This window comes from Schistocerca americana, chromosome 2 (assembly GCF_021461395.2).
Source record: "Schistocerca americana isolate TAMUIC-IGC-003095 chromosome 2, iqSchAmer2.1, whole genome shotgun sequence".
Taxonomy (NCBI): domain Eukaryota; kingdom Metazoa; phylum Arthropoda; class Insecta; order Orthoptera; family Acrididae; genus Schistocerca; species Schistocerca americana.
In genome coordinates, this window is record NC_060120.1 from 431,870,326 (window position 1) to 431,892,152 (window position 21,827).

The 21,827-nt window shown below is 42.0% G+C and overlaps 1 protein-coding gene across 1 annotated transcript in view; it reads left to right on the top strand.

Moving 5' to 3' along the window:
* Positions 1–21,827, top strand: part of LOC124595702 (juvenile hormone esterase-like) — a 171,863-nt gene that overhangs the window by 88,387 nt on the left and 61,649 nt on the right. Inside the window, exons 4-5 of the mRNA XM_047134567.1 lie at positions 3,179–3,364; positions 19,615–19,826. Coding sequence (XP_046990523.1) covers positions 3,179–3,364; positions 19,615–19,826 — 398 coding nt within the window. The remainder of the gene's footprint in view (positions 1–3,178; positions 3,365–19,614; positions 19,827–21,827) is intronic.

Consider the following 21,827-nt stretch of genomic DNA (forward strand, 5'->3'; position numbering starts at 1 on the left):
TGTGCTGAGCACACGCCCCTTCATACCCACATCCAATGGCGCCTATTGGTTGAGGATGACACGGTCAGTCGGTGCCGTTTGGTCTTCCGAGGCTGTCTGGACCGAGTTTAGCTCAGGTTCTCTCTTTACAGTATATTCTTGGCTCATATTTACTTAGACAGTCTGTGTCCTGTCTCAAATTTAGCAGCACAAGGAAAGATTGATTAAATAAGTTCCCATCAATGTTTACATCTGAAACAACTTCCTTCTTTACTGGCTGACTGTAATTCCCAACAGAATTTTTGTTCTTACTCCTGTAACTGAAAATTCAATTGTCTTCTCTGCTACTTCACAAACAGAGCTCCCATTATCCACCAAAGCAGTCTCACATACTTCTACCACTCCAAGATTTATTAGAAGCTGAACTTTTGTCAAGTGATCATGTTTTGATTCATTTTCAGTTAACAGATACTCCCCTACCTCAAGTACACATCATGGGCATACCTGATTTACACTAAATGTTCTATCCTATCATACCCTGCAAAGCTTAAATTAAAAACGTCTTTAAATTCTGAATTTTCTACACATAATCCCGCTAAGTTTCTGAAAACTTTTTTTTTTTTCTCTCCCATGTTTCTGGTATCAATTTCTAGTGAAATTCTGCAAAGCCTACTGAGTCTTTGGCTCCATAATTACATTCATCTTCCCCCCATCCATTCATTATCTATATATTTAGTATGTAGAAAGCTAAGTAGGTCGCAAGGTAATAAGTTATTCATTGGATACAAAATGACTTTATAGATCGAAAATGAAGCATGTAGGCGTATGCCATGATTAGATAGTCAGTCGAAAATAGAACATTATGTATAACTATACATGAAATGATAATCAAAAATAGTTACAAAATCAATATGCATAACTCTTCTAGACGTTTAGACAGAAGGCATTTACCATGGCACTGAAGGTAATCTATGGACCTGATAATTACATGATATTAACGTAACCAACATGAATAGATAGGACAAGAATCCTAAGCTGAGTACAAAGTAAACAAATTTTAGCACCAGATGGTGTTACGTGCGTGGCTATGAGATATTAAAGCGCTCTCAAACTTTGTGCAGACTTTATTATGAATAACAGTAATTCAGAGCAATATTTCAAATGACAAAGAGACAACAATATTCAGAACAAAAGACTTTTTGAAAAAACTACAGGCTGCTTACAAGGTTCCATATTGTTTCCCATAATAAGGATGTAGAATATCTTTAGTACATGCAGTTGTATTCTCCTACAGTGTTACAGTTAATGTATATGTAGTGCAATCTACATGTAAAATACAAAAGTTCTAAAAATAAATAAGAACAAAAACATAATTTTCTTGACCAAACACTCTCGGTAATGCACTTACTGTAGTGTGACGTTGAGTTCTCTCACCCCATACATAAGACCACTAATCTTGTAGTTTAGGTCACGTGTATTACATCCAGTATTTTAATGATAATGTTTTTATTCTTTTTGATGTTAGTGCTTCTGTATTTTACGTGTGGTTTGTGCTATATATAAAGTTGTAACACAACGGAGCAATGCGACTGGGTGTACAAAACACATCCTACTTCTTTATTACGGAAATAATAATGCATCTTGTAAGCAGCCAGTAATTTTTTTGAAGTTCTTTTGCTCTGAATATTGTTGTCTCTTTCTATTATGAATTTGAAATATTATACTGAACTATTGTTACTCATAATAAAATCTTCACAAAGCTTGATGACGCTGTAATATTCTGTAGCCATTCACGTAATGCTATGTGGTGTTCAAATTTATTTACTTTGTACACAGCTCAGGATTCTTGTTCAGTCTGTTAATGTTGGTTATGTTAATATCATGTAACGATCACGTCCTCTTGCTTCCTTCAGTGTCAGGTTATGTGCCTTGTGTGTACAGGTTTGGCAGAATTGTGTGTATTGGTTTTTTTGCAATTTTTTTAAATTTAATTTCATGTTTTTATTATTACATATATAGCAATATGTAATGTTCTATTTTTGACAGATTACCTGATGGTGGCACACGCCGAAATGTATAATTTTCGATTATTGGTAAAGTTATTCAGTATCCAGTGAGTGACATATTACTTGAGATCTACTCAGCTTTCTAGAAGCTACATGTATGTTTTACCATGGTCGCTTTGTCATTCAGTATCTAATTCAATCTCATCCATACCCTTATACTGTTCATCATTATAAATCAAGAAATTTTTGATTTCATCATCATCTTCATCATTTCCACTAACGGACTATTATGCACATTACTATTATTCCCCATATTATGTTTCCCCATTATAATTACATACTCTGCCCCTAATAATTCAAAATCTTTATCACAATTAGATATTTCTTTGAAAACATCTTTGAACTCAAGATTCTCCACACTTAACTCCCAGATGTGCCTAGAATAATCATGCTTACTAAGCTCCCAATAGTCAGGTGCCCACTTCTGACACCACTTTGTCCTGGCTATCCATTCACTACAATCAAATCTTTCCGCTTCTTATTCTCCCTGGCTTTACGGAAATGTGTGTGTCCCACTTCTTAATTCATACATTTTGCAACAGAATTTGCATCATTGGGAATTATACTATCACTCACAGCTTCAAACACAAAAGCATAATTATCTGCAGCTATATTCTGCGTATTACAAAAAGAATCACCACCAAAACCATATGATTCATCTAAACCTGCCTGGTCAGAATTAGATTCACGCAAATCACTGGAGCACGTACCCCCTTGCACACCCTCATTCACACAAACACTAGATTCAGGCACTATTGTCTCTACACAATTACCATTGAATTCTACTGAAGTAGATATCATTTCACCTAACTCAGTATTATTTATGTTGCAAACTACACAGTCGTTTTCAACGACTCAATACGCATGTACTTGCTAAGGCTCCACCGTTGATCTTAATTCATTTTTAATATAGATGCCGAACTGTTTTCTTTTACGTTCATAAAGCTATCATCCCCTTCATTAAATAGATCCCCAAAGTTAGTTGCAGGCCTTGCGTTCTACGTTCTTTGCAAAAATTTCTCCTATAAGCATTTCTTTCATTATTCTCCTCAAACCAGCTTTCCAAATAAGTTATCTTTTCAGGGAACTGCCTCCATCCAAAGTACCCCCTCTTCCCTTACTCCTTTGCGCAGGTTTCCTGAGCACGGCCGACGCTGAAGTTCCGGGCAACATGGGCCTCAAGGACCAGGCGCTGGCGCTTGGCTGGGTGCGCGACAACATCGCCGCGTTCGGCGGGGACCCACACAACGTCACCGTCTTCGGCGAGAGCGCGGGCGCTGCCTCCGTGCACCTCCACATGCTGTCGCCCGCTAGCAGAGGTAGGTCACCCACATCTACATTATGTGTAACGAGCCTGTGCAAAGACTGAAATGGCAGTGCATCTACTTGTCCTGTTCACAGACAACGTCCACTTCATGCATTATATATCTCAGTGCTACTATAAGACGGGATTATCAAAATAAAACTTACCCAAAAAGTGTCTTACGCATTTCGTGACAACGCAGTTGAACAGGGAAGAAATCACTACAGAAAAAAATTAAACAAACCTAACCGAAACGAGTACTAACATGAGATACGGTTACTCAAGGGACAGATAGCTTACAGAAGTGTACAATAAGATTGCATTGGTGGTTGGCTGTAGAACTGTCGTGCCAGAACATTATCAAAAACAACCCGCATTTTCACCCTTACATATCCTATGTTATGCTTCAGTTAAAGCTTCCAGATCAATAAGCATTTGTTCAGTTTCGCCGTGATTTCTGCATGAAATAGTATCTACATTGACATGTACATTTATACCCTGCAAACTACCTTATGACGTGTGACGAAGGGTACTTTGTGTAGCCACTGTCACATGTACCTTTCGTGTTTTAACTGCGAATGACGCGCGGGAAGAACGCTTTCAGGTAAGCCTCCATGTGAACTCAAATCTCTCTCATCTTACCCTCATAGTCTTCCCACAGGATATACGTAGGAGCAATCAATGTACTGACTTGCGCTTCTAGAAACGAACTGTCTCGAAATTTTAACGATAAAGAAAAAAAATCTTTATTCTTGATCTTTATGTATTATACGTAACTACCCAGCACCTCGCATGATTAGTGGGTCCTTGAATGTTACAATAATATTATTTTTAGCAGCTTATTTACAGTGTTTAGAAGTGAGCTTACAGTACAGTTGAAAGGTGGCTACACTGAGCCACAGCGCCAGAGATTGCGCCAAAGAGTATTATTCAGCCGCCTCCACTGGCAGTGTTTGGGGAGAACTCGTAGTAGTCTGTGCTTGTTGAGATGTGCTAGTGAAAAGTGCTTGCTGAGATGTGGTACTGAAAAGTTCTTGTTGAGATGTGGTAGTAGCGACTCGGTGTGGAGATATATTGTAATGATTAGAGTGATTTTCGTCAATATATGAAGGTAAAAAAAAACGTGCATGGGGGCTTAATTATTATTAAATTTGAAAATCATTTTTAATTTTGGTAACTGTATGTCCGATTACGCTGTGTCTCGTAAACGGTTGGCCCTGACTAGTATTATTACGCAATCTGACTGCATAGAACAACAACAAAGAATGAAATGAAAATTTTCGTCAACACAATTAATTAATTAAGTCCCCAGCAACTATAAAACCTACGAAACCAAAACACAAGTGTAACTGTTCTGTGTGTGGAAGTATGACTCAACGTACACATCTGGCACGGTTCTTCTTCAATAAGACAAGAAATTTCAAATACCATTTATACTGACGAGATAAAAAAAAATTAGAAATACTATAATTGCGCAAGAAAATCAGAATTACACTCTAATACAAGAACACAATCCAGATGCTTTGTTGACTGAACCTGTAATGACACATTATTTAAGACATTGAGATAATAAAAAGAAAAGGAATTTTTTTTTTCTTTTACCTTCATATATTGACGAAAAGCACTCTAATCATTACAATATATCTCCACACCGACTCTCTACTACCACATCTCAACAAGAACTGACTACTGCCACATCTCGACAAGCAGTCTTCACTACGACGTCTCAGCAAGCACTCTTACTACGACTTCTCGACAAGCACTCTACTACGAGTTCTCCCCAAGCACTGCCAGTGGAGGCGGCTGAATAATACTCTTTGGCGCAATCTCTGGCGCTGTGGCTTAGTGTAGCCACCTTTCACAGTACAGTGTATTACAATGGGCAATTTATTTACTGTTGTTGGTAATCTACTTATTCTGATGCCTACTTAATGGCTAGCCTCTACTGCTTGCAGCGTCACAAGTGTGTCACTGAAGTGTATAAACCTGCTGCACGGTCTTGCCCATCGAGCTAATCCCGATGAGCGTGCCCCTGACGCTAGGCAGGCCGAGAATGACAGTCGCTGCAGGTTCCTATTTTTGTTTCCTAGTTCTAAGTCCTACTAACTAGATTCTATCCTATATCAAGTCCGGTGCATGTCACAGTTCGGTATTGTTGTACCCCCCTCCCCCCCCCCCCTCCTTCCTCCCGCTAGTCCTGCACGTGGCGGATTCCAACTGTGATATTAGTCGACCTATCCATGCATGATAGAACTTTCCGTGATACCTCGTTAGCTAGATTGTTTAAAGTACGAAATGTATCCTCACGCCTCAATAGGAAGCACGTGCCATTATTTGGTAGTTGTTGTCATAATGCGGCTGCTACATCATTGAAAAGGGGACACTCGTAAACCACATGGTCGGGAGTACCCTCCGACGCACCACAGTCCCACGCAGGCGTAGCCTCAAAGTATTTCATGCCCAACCTTTCTTTCACGCCTGGTAAAAGTTGAAATGTTTTTCGGTCAGTATCATCAGCTTCCCAGGATTCCTGCCATCGCTCCTCGCCTCTTCTCATAATCGCGCTCTTATCCCCAACCCGAAAACCCAGAATGTCCCCTGTTTTCTCGATGTTCCCTTTCTTGGCCCAGAACCACGCTGCTTGCTCTCTAATTTTGATGCCAAGAGGACAGAGCCCATCACTAACAGGGCCCCACCTGGAGATGTCCTGTAGTCCCCCACTGACCTTAATATCATGTTTCTCAGTACCCTTCTCACTGTCATGGCGGGCACCACCCTCGTGAGCCTGCGCACCCAGGACGGTCGGAGTGGCCGAGCGGTTCTAGGCCGCTTCAGTCTGGAACCGCGTGACCGCTACGGTCGCAGGTTCGAATCCTGCCACGGGCATGGATGTGTGTGATGTCCTTAGGTTAGTTAGTTTTAAGTAGTTCTAAGTTCTAGGGGACTGATGACCACAGATGTTAAGTCCCATAGTGCTCAGAGCCATTTGAACCATTTTTGAACCTGTGCTCCCAGACTCTCGAGCCGTAACCCACTATTGATTTTAATATGCTGTCATGATATAGTTCTATCAGATGAGGGGGAAGATGGAAACTTTTATGTCCAATGGAGATAAGGTTGTTGTGTACTTGTAGGGCTCTTTGTGTTACTGTTTCGATGTGCTTTCCAAAGTTCCGCCTTTCATCAATGATGACTCCATTAGTAGTTTCGTAACATTTCTGTGCTAACTGCGCGAAACAGCGACAAAAAGTGCTGCTTTTCTCTCCATCTACAAATGCTATTTTAGAACGGTCGCGGACTGACGAGCAAAACTCAAGTACCGGCGAACGAGCTAGCTCCTTCGTGCGTGGGCTACACAAAAGGCTGGTTTAAGGCCCAGGCGACACAAGCGGCCGCTTGGGGCGTCCGTGTCCAAAATTCACATACAAGGTGTATCACAGTTAATGGCGAAAACGGACACGGGTGAAAGTATCCGATAACAGAAGCAAAAACGTTCCAGTAAACACGGCTCCGCACGTTAACCACTCGAGAAGTAATTGTGAATGTACCTGCCAGGTTAGCCGAGAGCGCCGCCGGCACGGTAGCTCAGCGTGTTCGGTCAGAGAGCCGATTCCCCTCTGTAATAAAAAAACTGAGTGGAACGATCAACCACCGAACTTGAACAGGATGTCTTGCGACGTCCGCAAAGACCAAACACAACGATCAATAACGAAAAAAAAAAAAGCGCTAATGCGCTGCTTCCTGGACTCGGGTAGGCGCACCGGTCCCGGATCGAATCCGCCCGGCGGATTACCGTCGTCGGTCGGTGTGCTGGCCAGCCTGGATGTTGTTTTTAGGCGGTTTTCCACATCCCGCTACGTGAATACCTGGCTGGTCCCCACGTTCCGCCTCAGTTACACGACTCGCAGACATCTGAACACGCTAGCACTATTCCATTCATTACACTTGACGCAGACAGCAGGGGTACACTAATTCCGTCCCAGGGGGTACGGGGTGGCGGCAGGAAGGGCATCCGGCCACCCCTTTCCACTAACCTTGCCAAATCCGTTCCTAACAATGCCGACCCTGTGTCAGCGTGGGACATAGCACCAGTGAAAGAAAGAAAGAAAGTAATTGCGAATGTGTTGAGTGTGTGGCTCCAAGCTGTCACTGAATTCAATAACAAATACTGACCTAGTTGATGTAAATGTATTTCAGATGTAAACTATTCGATTAAGTCCCCATATATTTGGGATAAAATTTCATCCAAGGCCTACCTTAACAAGAAGTGCAATACTCCTCTAGCATGTGACAGGTTACAGTTTAATATGTACTTATAACTGTGAACGGAGGTTTCCCACGTGTCGTCCTCACAATTAGATGAAATACTGCTGGTCTTGCCTCTGCAGTGAGTTACGAAATCTTTCGAACACCCCCAGATCTTCTCGTAAATCTTGACAATTCTGAACAGTTTATCGTCCCAGTTCTCCAACCGTATCAGTAGGTGAGTTATACACTTAACTTTTCAGATGACTGAAAGTTTACTGCCAAAACATATTTTTATGATTATTCTGGTGAATGTCTTTATTATAAAAAGTTATTGTTAATGCAACAGACGCATAGAAATGTGTAAAGCTCTATCTCTGACAATATTATGGTTATCTATAATTTTTCCCTGAAAATTGCTAGACTATCTAGTGAAACTTTATTATCATTATCATAAAATCTGATATGTAGCCGTACAACTTGTATTATGAAAACCCTTATTCCAGTATATCAGTATTCAAACATTTTCTGGAACTTCCTACTATCGGACATGTCAGTATTCTGATAGAGAACAAAAAAACAGAAATTAATTACTGTTCTTATAAATCATGAAAAATCAACTCTCTTGTATCTGACTGAGATTTTTAAAATGTTCTCTAACATCTCCTAACAATTATACTGTAATGTTCCTGCGCGCAACAAACAACTTATCTCGTCTTGCCGCTGCAACATGCTAAAATAATTCAAATGAAATACTGTGATCGATGCAGATTCCAATGCATAGTCACAACTACTCATGCAACTTCTGCTAGTTTTTTTTATAGAAATTAAATATTCAGGAGAGGTTTAGTCAACAAGCCTAAAGTGGTGGAAAAAAGTGAAAGGAATTAATAAAAAAATTTAATTTACTATATTTTGAAATTGACGAGTTACACACTGACAAATTCTACTCAGACCTTTCTTTTCCTTGTACAGTTTGATTAGCAAAACCTTTCATTATACCATGACGTTCTTAATCAATAATCATGTATCTGGCCACAACAAAGATACGAATATTACTTTCAATGTACGCATATACAAGTCTGACAAAATCCCTCCAGTGCGCAAGTAAGCAACAACTACGCGCAACAAAATGCCAAATTACCAAAAATCCTCGATTAATAGAAAAATCTCCTTTGGCGCCACTAGCACGGTCAGAGCAGGCTGCGAACTGTCAACTTACCTCCACGCTAGGCTGCGTCCAACTATTCTCAACTGCTCGCTCGCTACCATTCGTTGCAATAATATCTAAGACAGAGTTTCTGTATGCATGCAGCAGCAGAACCAACATCCAACTTTCCAAAAAAGGATATGACAGTCCGACTTTGATGACTCCAGACTGAAAAATCCAGAGGAATGACGTCAGGTGGCCGTGGAGACCGAGGTACAGCCCGTGCTCGGCCCATCCATGTTGGACAGTATTGGCGCGTTAGATGCCGTCTTGTACCAGCAACAAAATGCGCGATTGCTCCATCACACCTGCACCACATTCCCCAAAGTTCCGCAACCTGGCCCTGGGTGAAATTTGAATCCAATTGAAAGGGCACTTAATCGAAAAGTTAACCTTTCAAACACGGCTTTACTATGCACTGTATCCAATGTGGCTGATTTAAATTGGCCATATGCGTGGATATAGTATCAAAGCAATCTCTTTCGCGTGAATAAAGAGCTAGTTGTGTTTCACAAGAACAATATTTTCTGAGTCCTTGATAACTATTTGTCAAGAGATCGTTTTCTTCGAGGTAATTCATAATGTTCAAACGCAGTACATGCACTAAAATACGACTGCAAATCTACGTCAGTAATTTAGGTTTGTAACTCAGCGGATTACTCGTATTTCCTTTCTTGAGTATTGATGTGATCTGCGCAACTTTCTAATCTTTAGGTATGTCTCTTTCGACGAACGAGTGTGCTATATCACTGCCAAATATTGAGCTATTGTATTAGCATACTCTAAAACGAACTTAACTGGTATAGCCGGGGCTACAGCAGGAATGCAAATTTTTTTCCTGAAAGCAAGTTGGTTTTATTCAGGATTACAATACATTATATTATTCCCCTACCCTTTTGGCTACAAAACCCTGTTTTTCAACATAATCTCCGTCCAATGCGATGGCCTTACGCCTCCGCACTGGTAAGGTCTGCGTGCCCATATGGTAACACTCTACTGGTCGACGTAGGAGGCAACACCTTGCTGCATCAATAACCTCCCCATCACCCAAGCACTGCTTCCCATGGAGTGCACCCTCCATTGGGCCAAACAGATGGAAGTCGGAAGGTGCGAGACCCGCGCTGTAGGGTCGACAGAGGCCAAGTAGTGTCATGGAGAAGTTCGTTTGCATCTTTGTGGCGACCAACACGCTGAAGTCGTTTCTTCAATTTCCTGAGGGCAGCACAATACACTTCAGCGTTGATGGTAGCAGCTTGAGGGAGGATACCAAAGACATAACCCCTTCAGTGTTCCAGAAGCTCGTTGCCACGACTTTATACCGGCTGAGCGTGCGGCTTTGAAGTATTTTTCGGAGGAGAGGTGATGTCTCGCCGCTCCATGGATTGCCTTTTTGTTTCCAGTTTCTGAGCAACGAACCAATTTTCCACCGCCTGTGACGATGTTCGACAAAATATTGTCACGATTAGCCTCGTAACGTGCAAGTAATTACGCACAGATGGTCCTTTGTTGCTCTTTATGATCGTGTGTTAGACGGTGAGCAACCCACAGGACACATACCTTTGAATACCTCTAATGGTGGACGTGTGTCTCAGCATTATCAACAGAGACGTCCAGTTGTGGAGCGATGTGTTTCATTGTGATCCATCGATCATCTGGAATGAGAGTGTCCGTACGTTGCAATAATGCAGATGTCACAGCTGTGTGCGGCTGGTGGGTATGCGGGAGGTCGGTCAGGTTTGCGTGACCTTGTTACGATAGTGACAGGCGCCTCGCTCAACGATTCACCGTGCTCTTGTTCACTGTCAGTTCTCCGTTGATGTTCTACAAGCGCCTACGAATATCTGCGATGCTCTGGTTCTCCTCCGAAACAAACTCAATGACAGCTCTCTGCTTGGAACGCACCTCCGTTACAGACGCCATTTTGACGGCTATATACAGCGTCGCCACCAACTGAAACTTCAACGAAACCGTAGGGGCTGGAGCAGGGATATTCCATGATGTCCAACAACAAATCCAGGAATTTTTAAACCGAAATTGGCCAAGAAAAAAAAGTGTTGCATTACTTAAAATATGCCCCTCGTACAATCTGGACCGGTTTTATTAAGTGATATAAGCTACTTCAGTACACGGTGGTACCTACTTGTACGTTACTCATATTGGCAGTCGTCTTGATTGTGGAACTTTTGCTTCGTCTTCCTTGGTGAAGACATTTCGGAAAACCGTGCACAGTAGCTAAACCTTATTGACACTGTCATCAGTAACATTAGCATTAGCATTTGGTGGACAGGGTAGGCAGCAATCTGCAATCTTTGCTGATGACGCTGTGGTGTACGGTAAAATGTCGAAGTTGAGTGACTGTAGAGAGACACAAAACGACTTAGACAAAATTTCTAGTTGGTGGGATGAATGACAGCTAGCTCTAAGTGTGGGGTAATGTAAGTTAATGCGGATGAGTAGGAAGAACAAACCCGTAATGTTAGGACACAGTATTACCAGTGTCCTGCTTGACACAGTCAAGTCATTTAAATATCGTGGCGTAACGTTGCAAGGCGATATCAAATGGATCGAGCATGTGAGAACTGCGGCCGGCCGGTGTGGCCGAGCGGTTCTAGGCACTTCAGTCTGGAACCGCGCGACCGCTACGGTCAAAGGTTCGAATCCTGCCTCGGGCATGGATGTGTGTGAAGTCCTTAGCTTAGTTAGGTTTAAGTAGTTCTAAGTTCTAGGGGACTGATGACCTCAGATGTTAAGTCCCATAGTGCTCAGAGCCATTTGAACCATTTTTTGAGAACTGCGGTAGGGAAGGCAATGGTCGGCTTCAGTTTATAGAGTGAATTTTAGGACTGAGCAAAGGAGACCGCATAAAGGACGCTGGTGCGACCTGTTCTTGAGTAGTATTCAAGTGTTTGGGATTTATACCACGTCGGACTGAAGGAAAACATCGAAGCATTTCAGAGGTAGGCTGCTAGATTTGTTACCTGTAGGTTCGAACAAGAAGTATTACGGAGGTGCTTCGAGAACTCAAATGAGAATTCCTGGAGGGAAGGCGACGTACTTTTCGATAAACAGTATTGAGAAAATTTAGAGAACCGGCATTTGAAGCTGAATGCCAAACATTTCTACTGCCACCAACATACATTGCACGTAAGGACCACTGGGATACGAGAAGTTAACTCTCATACGGATGCATATAGATAATCGTTTTTCCTGTTTGCGAGTGGAACAGGAAAGGAAATGACCAACAGTGGTATAGGGTACCCTCCACCACGCACCGTTCGGTGGCTTGCGGAGCATCTATGTAGATGCAGATGTACATTACTAACGTGCAGTGAAGATACTGATTGTGTCTTTACGCAGGCGTATTTCACATACCATCAGAATCTCTTTGGATTTTCTGCCAGGTTTCAGAACAGTTTCGTTCTGGAACCTATTAAAAGCATCTCGATTTGAAGTCCTCTCTAAATTTCGAACTTTAGTGAAACATTGCCAATCTTGGATATTTTGCGTGAATACCGGATGGTATTCAGTCACATACTGAGCAGAGGTCTACACTATGACCGAAAGCACTAAAAACATCAGAAGTAAATATACGCTATTGCGACTGTTTTGTACAATGATAAATATGAGATTGCAAAAGTGACGAATACACCGTAGTCTCGAACATCTGGTTCACGAAAAGAGGTTTGCGGGGGGAAGGGGGGGGGGCGGGGAGAGGGCGCAAAATGATATGTGACTAGTGTGGAAAAATGTATTCAAACTGTACCTGACTGTATTTCCTGTTGATTCTTCAAATTGATGTCAATCTGGCATCCGTCCCTCCTGCGACTAGTTCTATGTCCTAGTTTCTCTTTAAATCGATTCATACGCCGACCCCTTATATTTAACCGATGTGACTGCTCCCACTGATTTTTCGGCAATCGTGTAACCACACAACTCGTCTCTCCTCCGATGTGTGGACCGTATGATATATTTGTGTATGTTGAGAGTCAACTGTCAACTCGAGCAATAAGCTTCGATCCTCTCCAGGTCTTCGGCATTTAACTGATTTTCCAGCGTTGCGGCAGCCTTATGTCATTTACTTACCATACTGTGTTCAGTAACGGTCCTATAAAGCGCTGTTGGAGTACGCCCGAAGCTATTTTAACGTCTGAAGTGGTTCTCTGTTTGGAGTGACGCGATGTATTATATTTGCTAGGACGCGCTGGGTAGCCGCGCGGTCTAGGCGGCTTGCCACGGTTGGCGCGGCTCCCCCCATCGGAGGTTCGAGGGCTCCCTCATGCATGGGTGTGTGTGTTGTCCTTATCGTAAGTTAAAGTTTACATTAAATAGTGTGTAAGCCTAGGGACCGATGACCTTAGCAGGTTGGTCCCATAGGGACTTACCACAAATTTCCAAAAATATTTACTAGAAAATCTTCAGTCAAATTATAAACCAGGACTGATTTTCCGTACGCTGCTACTTTGTTCATTAGGTGACAGTGCGGAATCGTATCGAACGTCTTCCAGAATTCGCGATACACGGCATCGACCAGCTTACCGATTTATTCTGCGTTCTGGGCTCGCGGACGAACAGATTGAGTAGGATTTCACACGATCGCTTTTTGTGAAATCCCCATTGATTCCTACAGAGGAGATTTGTGGTCTCCAAAAAGTCTCTAACACGCATACATATTAGAGTAGCCCTTATTTTTCAGCTTTCTAAAAGGTTAGCTCCCACCCTCCCCCCTATTTTGTTACAGTCAATGAAAAAAACGATATGCGCAAAATTTTACCTCAGTCACACAAATACAGGACGACCCTCATAGACCACGAAGTTTCGAATTTTGCTGTTCGTGTTGTGCTGTGCCTCATAATAATAATAATAATAATAATAATAATTATTATTATTATTATTATTATTATTATTATATAAAATTTTATTAGAGATACTTATTTTTAATAGCTCTGTTTTAAGACTTTAATCCTAATATTGTAATATACAGGGTGATTCACTAACTATTACCACCTAGAATAACTCCGAAAGTATGATAGTAGCTGAAAAGTTTGTGGGACAAATGTTGCATGGGACAACAGGGGCTATAATATGACGTTGGTTTTTTGTTGCTAGGTGGGACCGCGTCAGAGATATGAAGGTCAACTCTGTTTTTGTTTTAAATGGGATGCTATAGTTTGGTACTTATTTTCTGATAGCGGCTATCGAGACGAATCCAATGATGTGTAACAGTAAGGTCTTTGAAGGTCAACGAAGGTCAAAAAGGTGGCATGAACGTCCATTTACAGAAGCCGTTTGAAGTAATGACCATTGGTATCAATGCAGTGATGCAATCTTCTTATCATGGATTGAGTGGTATTCCTTATCTCTTCGGCACTTACCGAAGCACAAGCTCTGACAATTCTCTCTCGTATATCATGCAAATAGTAAATATTCTCCGAATACGCCGTATCCATCTAACGTGCCATTGACATGTAAACACCATTCGACGGTTTCGCAGTACAACACAGACAGGAACGGTAAGCCTAATGTGAATAGTGTATTCCTTCGAAGAACAAGTCTATATGCTTCTCATTTACGGAGAACGCCAACGAAATTCAGTGAGAGCTAGAGGCTTATACGCTGAAAGATATCCTCAACGTACTCACCCTACACGTCGTACATTAAAATGTGTGTGATAAATTGAGAAAAACTGATCTTTAACGCATCGGAAACATATCTGGCAAAGGAAAGTTACTAAAAAGGAAACGGAAATTGATACTCTTGCCACTGGGGTTCGAGATCCTTGTGTTAGTTCGCGTCAAATCGCAAGGGAATCTGGTATGAGCCAGAGTAGTGTTGTTCGTGATCTGCATCGCCATAAATATCATCCTTACCATATCGGTCTCCACCAAGAATTAACTAGTGCGGATTGTATGCGTCGCATTGAATTCTGCCGATGGGCTCAACTTCAGAGTCAGAGGGATGACACATTTATTAATTTGATTTTATTTATTGACGAGGCAACATGCACGAACCACGGTAATGTTAATTTGCGTAACATACATTATTGGGCAACTGAAAATCCATGTTGGCTGCGGCAAGTTGCACACCAAAAACCGTGGTCGGTGAATTAATGGTGTAGGATTGTGGAAGACATAATTATATGACACTGTTTCATCGAAGGAAATCGTAATGGTACGAGGTACACCACATTCCGACAAGAAACATTAGGTCTGTTATTAGGAGAAATACCTTTAGGAACAAGGAATAGAATGTGGTATCAATATGATGGGTGTCCGGCACATTTCTCGCTGATGGCTCGAAATGAGTTGTAGAGAAAATTCCAAAATCGTTGGATTTGACGAGGAGGAGATATCTCGCAGCCAGCTCGTTCGCCAGACTTGACACCTCCTGGATTTTTTCTTGTGGGGATTCGGAAAAGACATTGGTTGTAAAGACGTTCCAGCTACACCCGAAGATATGCGAGAGAGAATTGTCAGAGCATGTGCTTCGATAAGTGCCGAAGAGATAAGGAATACCACTCAATCCATGATAAGAAGTTTGCATCACTGCATTGATACCATTGGTCATCACTTCCAACACCTTCTGTAAAAGGATGTTCATGCCACCTTTATGACCTTCGTTGACTTTCAAAGACATTACTGTTACACATCATTGGATTTGTCTCGATAGCCGCTATCAGAAAATAAATACCAAACTACAGCATCCCATTTGAAAGAACAAAGTTGACCTTCATATCTCTGAGGCGACCCCACCTAGCAATAAAAAAACCAACGCCATATTATGGCTCCCGTTATCTTATGCAACTTTTGTCCCACAAACTTTTCAGCTCCTATCATACTTTCGGAGCTATTCTTGGTGGAAATAATTAGTGACTCACCCTGTATATTATATATCACATTTTTATTAATAGTAAAACATTAATATTATGATTGTAGGTACTTGTAGTTGCCAATCGGGGATAAAAGCGACCACTTTCTTTCACGGATTTGTAGAGCATAAATTTAATCTAAGTGACTGCCAAGAATTAGTACTGCACTGGGATGGAAAGTTGCTTCCAGAGCTCAAAAGTACTGAAAAGGTAGATAAACCGATAATATTAGTAATCTTTCAAGTCAAGAAACAGTTGTTGGGAGTCCCTGGAATCCTAATATCTTCTGTAGAAGATCAACCTATGGCTGTTTACCAGGCAGCGCAGAAATGGTGTATAGCTGATAAAATTCAGGCGCTTCGCTGTGGTAAAACAGCAAGCAGTACAGGTAGAGTAAATGGCAGCTGTACAAATCCAGAAAAATTCTTCAATCGTGAGCTGTTATGCCCCCTTTGATGTCATTACACTTCTGATTTGTTGTTGAGAACCTGTTTTGACTCACTGATGGGGGCAGCTTGTGGCACACACATGGAACTTTTTAAGAAATTTAGAGTCACTTGGTTGAAATTCGACAAGAACGCTTACACTACCGGCACCAGTGAAATGCCTGACGATGTTGAGTCCACTATTCTCGGATTTCTTGAAAAACCAAGTTTCTATGCAAAAACAACTGTGAGATGATTGCCGAAAACTGATGGAATTAACGGTGATCTTTCTTGCCGGCTTTCCACAGACTGGATTATCGTTTCGCACCTCAGGATATGTATCTCATTCTTATTTGATGGCAGAGGCCATGCATGCAATCAAGTTACACATGATTCAGGATCAGTTTCACTTTTGTGATATGGAGAAGAACTCACTAAAAAGAATACGTATTTTAACTATAGATGTGTACGTCGGGGTCTGGTTTCTGTCAACAGAAGCAATTAAGGCTACTTACCATGATATCCTATTCATGAGCCAGCTAATAAATTATCAGCATGTTGATCCAGCAATTAATAAGACTGCTCCAAAAGAAAAATCAAATCACCTCTTGCACTTAGCTTCAGAAACTGTGGATTCAGCTTTGTTTGATGACTATGTTCCAACAAGGGTCAAGGGAAATATAGAAGTTATCTTGGAATTAGGAAAAAGGTGAAGAAGAAGGAGACAAAAAAACTAAAAAAACATCAGACAAAGAAGTGACCTTTACTCTTTTAAGAATGTTGATGTTTCATCATCTATAACACCTAACACGAAAACTTTCTTCACGAGGTTTTTTTTCAATACCGATTTTCTTCTCAAAGGCACTTCAACATGGAAAGATGACTCCCTTTACAAATGTGCAATTCAGAAACTTCATGAGATGGTGGTTGGAATGATGTTGCAGAAAGCGATGTCAAACTCTTTCAGGACTACAATAACATTCTCACAAAATATGAAACTGAGAAGGAATTTGTTTTACTGATTGTTGCTGGAGACCGTAAAAAATACCGAGTTGCTACTAAATCTTCTCTAAGGAATAAATAATGATCAGTTTTCATTCAATCGAACTACACTTTGATTCTAAGAGACTTACCAACTATCGTTCTCCCCGCGAACCATTCCCGAATGGAACAGAAAAGTTGGGAACTAACATTGTTACTTTCTCCGCGTAGTGTAGACGTAGTTGTAGATGTTTACGACAAAATAGTTTCTGTTATAAATGCAGTGCTAAAACTTTGCAACACGATTACAATTTGACGACTTGTAATTGTTTTCCAGACACTGTGTTCGAAACCGAATATCGAGTTTTTGCGAACGATCGGTTTTCCAAATGTTTTTATCTTTTCATCATTTTCTTTTGGCCTCATTCCTTCCATTTCAGCCCACCTTCCAGCCGCCATAAATCACCTTTGTCGGTATTGGCACGTGACCGAAGTAAATCTCTTCTCATGGAAGTTTTGTTTATGATAGCGGGAGTAATGAGCTGTAATCACGATCATAAAGCATTAAAAACCAAACTAAAATCCTCCATCAGAAGTAGAATCCTTCTTGAAAACTAAAACTGTTCTCGGAAAATTAAAATTCCTCTCGAAAAAAATAACGCTTATGTCGTTAGCTAAAGATCGTTTCGAAAACTAAAACCCCTACTCGAAACTGAAATTCGTCCTGTAAATTAAAATCCCTCTTAAATACATAAAAAAGCTTTTTTAAAATAAAACATCTTCTCCAAATCAAAAAATTGTAAGAAACAGAAAATTTCTTTGGCCAAAGGTGGATAAATGGGCTGTTATTATGGTGTATTACAGATTGTGTAATCCTGAAGTAATTCTGCAATGTTTTCTTAAATTTCTTGCCAAGGCGATTTAAAAAAAAAAAAATGGTTCAAGTGGCTCTGAGCACTATGGGACTTAACTTCTGAGGTCATCAGTCCCCTAGAACTTAAAACTACTTAAACCTATCTAACCTAAGGACATCACACACACCGATGCCCGAGGCAGGATTCGAACCTGCGACCGTAGCGGTCGCGCTGTTCCAGGCTGTAGCGCCTAGAACCGCTTTTTTTTATTCCACAAAAACAATAACAAAAATGGCTGGCTACAATGAAATGACATAAATTAGGGGACAGATAATTGCAGTCATTAATTACAGCATTCAAAGAATGAGTCTTTAGCAGCAGCACAATTTAGCATCTTCGCTGTCACCTTCAACAGGTGGCAGTTCAGCATGCACATTTTCTTATTCTGCAGCCTGAGATTCCTCATCATCATTTCCCAGACACCAAATTAATCATTCAGTAAATCCTTGATGTGTGTTCCTTCCAGGGTAAATTACGTGGACAGACGAGAAGTCCCGAACAGCGACATCGCAAAATACTTCACTGCCTTGTTATTTTTGTCAGTTCCAGTTCCTAACCTATACCCATTCTGTTGAAGACAATTCGGAGCATGTTACCATATTTCTTGTTGTGATTCTGATATTTAAGTGTTTTCTCGAATTCATTTTCCATATACATCTTGTATTCAATATGTTCATCGCTCCCGATATTGTTAAAAACATAACTTGTATATTTTCCCATTAACCAAATCACTGGGTTATTTTTTGCCTGAGGGTAGTAACTTTCCTCTGGTCTGAAGAAAATGTTAGTCGGTACATTGTTTGCTGAAGTTCTTGTTATTTGAGCAATTTTCTCCCTGGTCCACCTCCAGTTGATAATCCGATCTCCACAAGTGTAACGATGAGGCACACTATCAACGAGGTTGCATTTGCTGCAGAGGTTTGTGTCACTTAAACAGATGGCAAAGAGACGCACATTAGTGCTGATGATGTTATTGACTACCTTGTACCACGCTGTTCTCACGTCAGACGAAAGAACATCACTACTGATATTTTTCCAGACCTCATTCCATGCTATTCCAGCATATTTAGTTTCTATGTTATTTTTCCTTTCATGTTTCTGTCTTTCAGCTAAAATCGCCTTTGGTCGGCCATCCGGCCGGTGTGATTTTTCAGTTTGCACTGCTGTTGAAGTAAATAATGTTATCAGTCTGTCATTTTCGGATTTTTTCGTGTAAGTTACGAAACGTCGGAGGTTAATTATTATATTTCGCTTCGGCAAAAATAGGTTTTTCACCTACTATTTTTCCTTCTATTCCTTCCTTCAGTTTCTGCTTCCCACTCGTGTCCTGCCTAGGTTATCTGTACATATCGAATTAGGTCCACGTGTCAGAGAGCATTCCAAACCGAAAACATGCAGTTTTAACAGCTGTATCTAACCACAGCAATCTCGTGGGATCTTCTCAGTCCGTTCTTAACGACTAACCTAAAATGCACTTCACCCAAAAAACCTCGCACGCACAGTTTAATGGAAAAAGTCTCGTACGCTGGGTTTGTGACTGGTTTGACACGCGACGCCACGAGAGGCGACTGATTCCACAGCGCCGGCTGTACGCTTTGAGACAGGGGCGTTTTCGGCGTGTTGCAGGCCTGTTCTCGCGGGCTATCTCGCAGAGCGGCAGCGCGCTCAGCCCGTGGGCCACGGTGGACGCTCAGCGGGCCAGAGAGGCGGCGCTCGCGCTGGGGGCAGCTGTGGGTTGCCATGGTAACCAGTCGGCGGCGCTGGTGGACTGCCTGCGCGGCGTGCCCGCCACCGACCTCAGCGCCGCCGCGGCGCGCGCCCTCACCAACCGCCGCCCCGTGAGTTGGCAAAGTCTGCTCTCTCTACTGCAACAGCACACATAAAGTAACTTTGCGATGCCACATGGCAGTGGTGTAAAAAGGGGAAGGGGAGAGGGGGCTTTACAAGCTGCACGTGCAGCCTCTAAGGCGTATATGATAACTAATACCGGAAATTGACACGGGTGAAACTATGCAGTATTGTTCCAGTTAAAATGGCTCCAAAGACGAGCCGCTTGCAAGAGACTAATAATAAGCAACTGCATAATTAGACGAGGTAGTGTGGGTCATTTTCGGCAACTTTTGCCAAGCTGTGCAAAGTTTATTTGCCCTTTCCGTCACACCACGGCAGCGTGAGCACCATGTGGATCGGGCACGTACGGTACACTTCATTTTTCTGACGACACCAAACAGCCAGAGGATTGAGGTCCAGTCAGTAAAAAAATATGTTTATTGTTTTAAGACATCACATCACATTTAACGACAATAGCTAAATAACTAGACAAATAAAAGCATCCTATAAATATTTTTGATGCTAGCACGTAAATGTATATGCAGCTAGGCCCGCCCGGTTAGCCGAGTGGTCTAACGCACGGCTTTCCGGAGTGGTAAGAGGCGCCTGGTCCCCAGCACGAATCCGCCCGGCGGACTTGGGTCGAGATCCAGTGAACTGGCTAGTCTGTGGATGGTTTTTAGGCGGTTTTCCATCTGCGTCGGCGAATGCGGGCTGGTTCCCCTTATTCCGCTTCAGCTACACTATGTCCGCGAGTGCTGCGCAAATAAGTTCTCGAGGTATGCGTACACCACCATTACTCTACCATGCAAACATAGGGGTTACACTCGTCTGGGCACCGGGGGCCTAACCACATAATAACCCTGAAAGAGTGGTTCGGTGTGGGTGGGAACGGTGCCTCTCCGTCGTTTCTACGTCCCCGGTTAACACACAATACAACACATACAATATGCAGCTAAACCTATGGAGTGTCCATCGGTGCGACTGCACTTCCATGAGACATAATGCAGGGTATCCAGTTTCAAAATGCTGTAAAAAGAGAACCATTGCTCAGAATGACGTCAAATTTGAACAAGATGTTATTAACGTAGGGGAAACGTCATGGAACACAAAAAAATTTAACGAAAATTTTTACCAATAGTTGGTGCTGCAAGCATCTTAATTTAAATGGGGTCGGCTACAAATGACAAATGAATCGTAATACGACGGCTATGGTTGAGTTGCACTTTATACCGTCCGTACTGTGCAACGTGCATGACTGCACAAGTTCGACAGTGGACAGTTGTGGCATTGTTAGTAGGTGAGCCATCTACCTCGGCAAGACCGTACAACATCGGATGGGAAGAATCTGTTATTAATTTCCTGAGGCCAAAAACGGCATAAAAATCAAAATGATATCGTTTCTATCGTTAGACTGTCGCAAGACATTTACAATATGTTGCCCGCCGTTTCCTGCCTCTAGTTGAAGTCGAGAAACAGCATGTTCCACGACAGGTCCTAGTATCTCGGCGGTCACGTTCAGAATGCGTTGCGCAGTGCGTTCCTTCAACTACGTTCGTATCTGGAGCACCGAGCACAACATCTTGCAGATAACCCTCCAGTCAGAAGTCACACGGATTAAGATCAGGTGATGTGGACGGCCAGGCTGCAGGGAAATGATGGCTGATTATTCTAACATTTCCGAAATGCCTCTGCAGCAGCCGCTTCACTGGCTGTGCAATGTGCGAAGGAGCGCCACATTGCATAAAAATTATTCTATCAACATATTCACGCAGTTAAAGGGTTGGAATGACGTTGGTATGCAAATTACTTTCATAGGGTTTACCAGTGAAGTGTAGGTAACAGGACCCTCAGGACTCATCTCCTCAGAAAAATACTGTCCTACAATAAACGATGCCTTCAATCTGCACCTTTGCGGAATGAAGTGGCATCGTTTGACATGCATGCGGATTTTCCGTTGCCCATATACTGCGCATTGACATGCCCTTGTAGACGGAAATGGGCTTCGT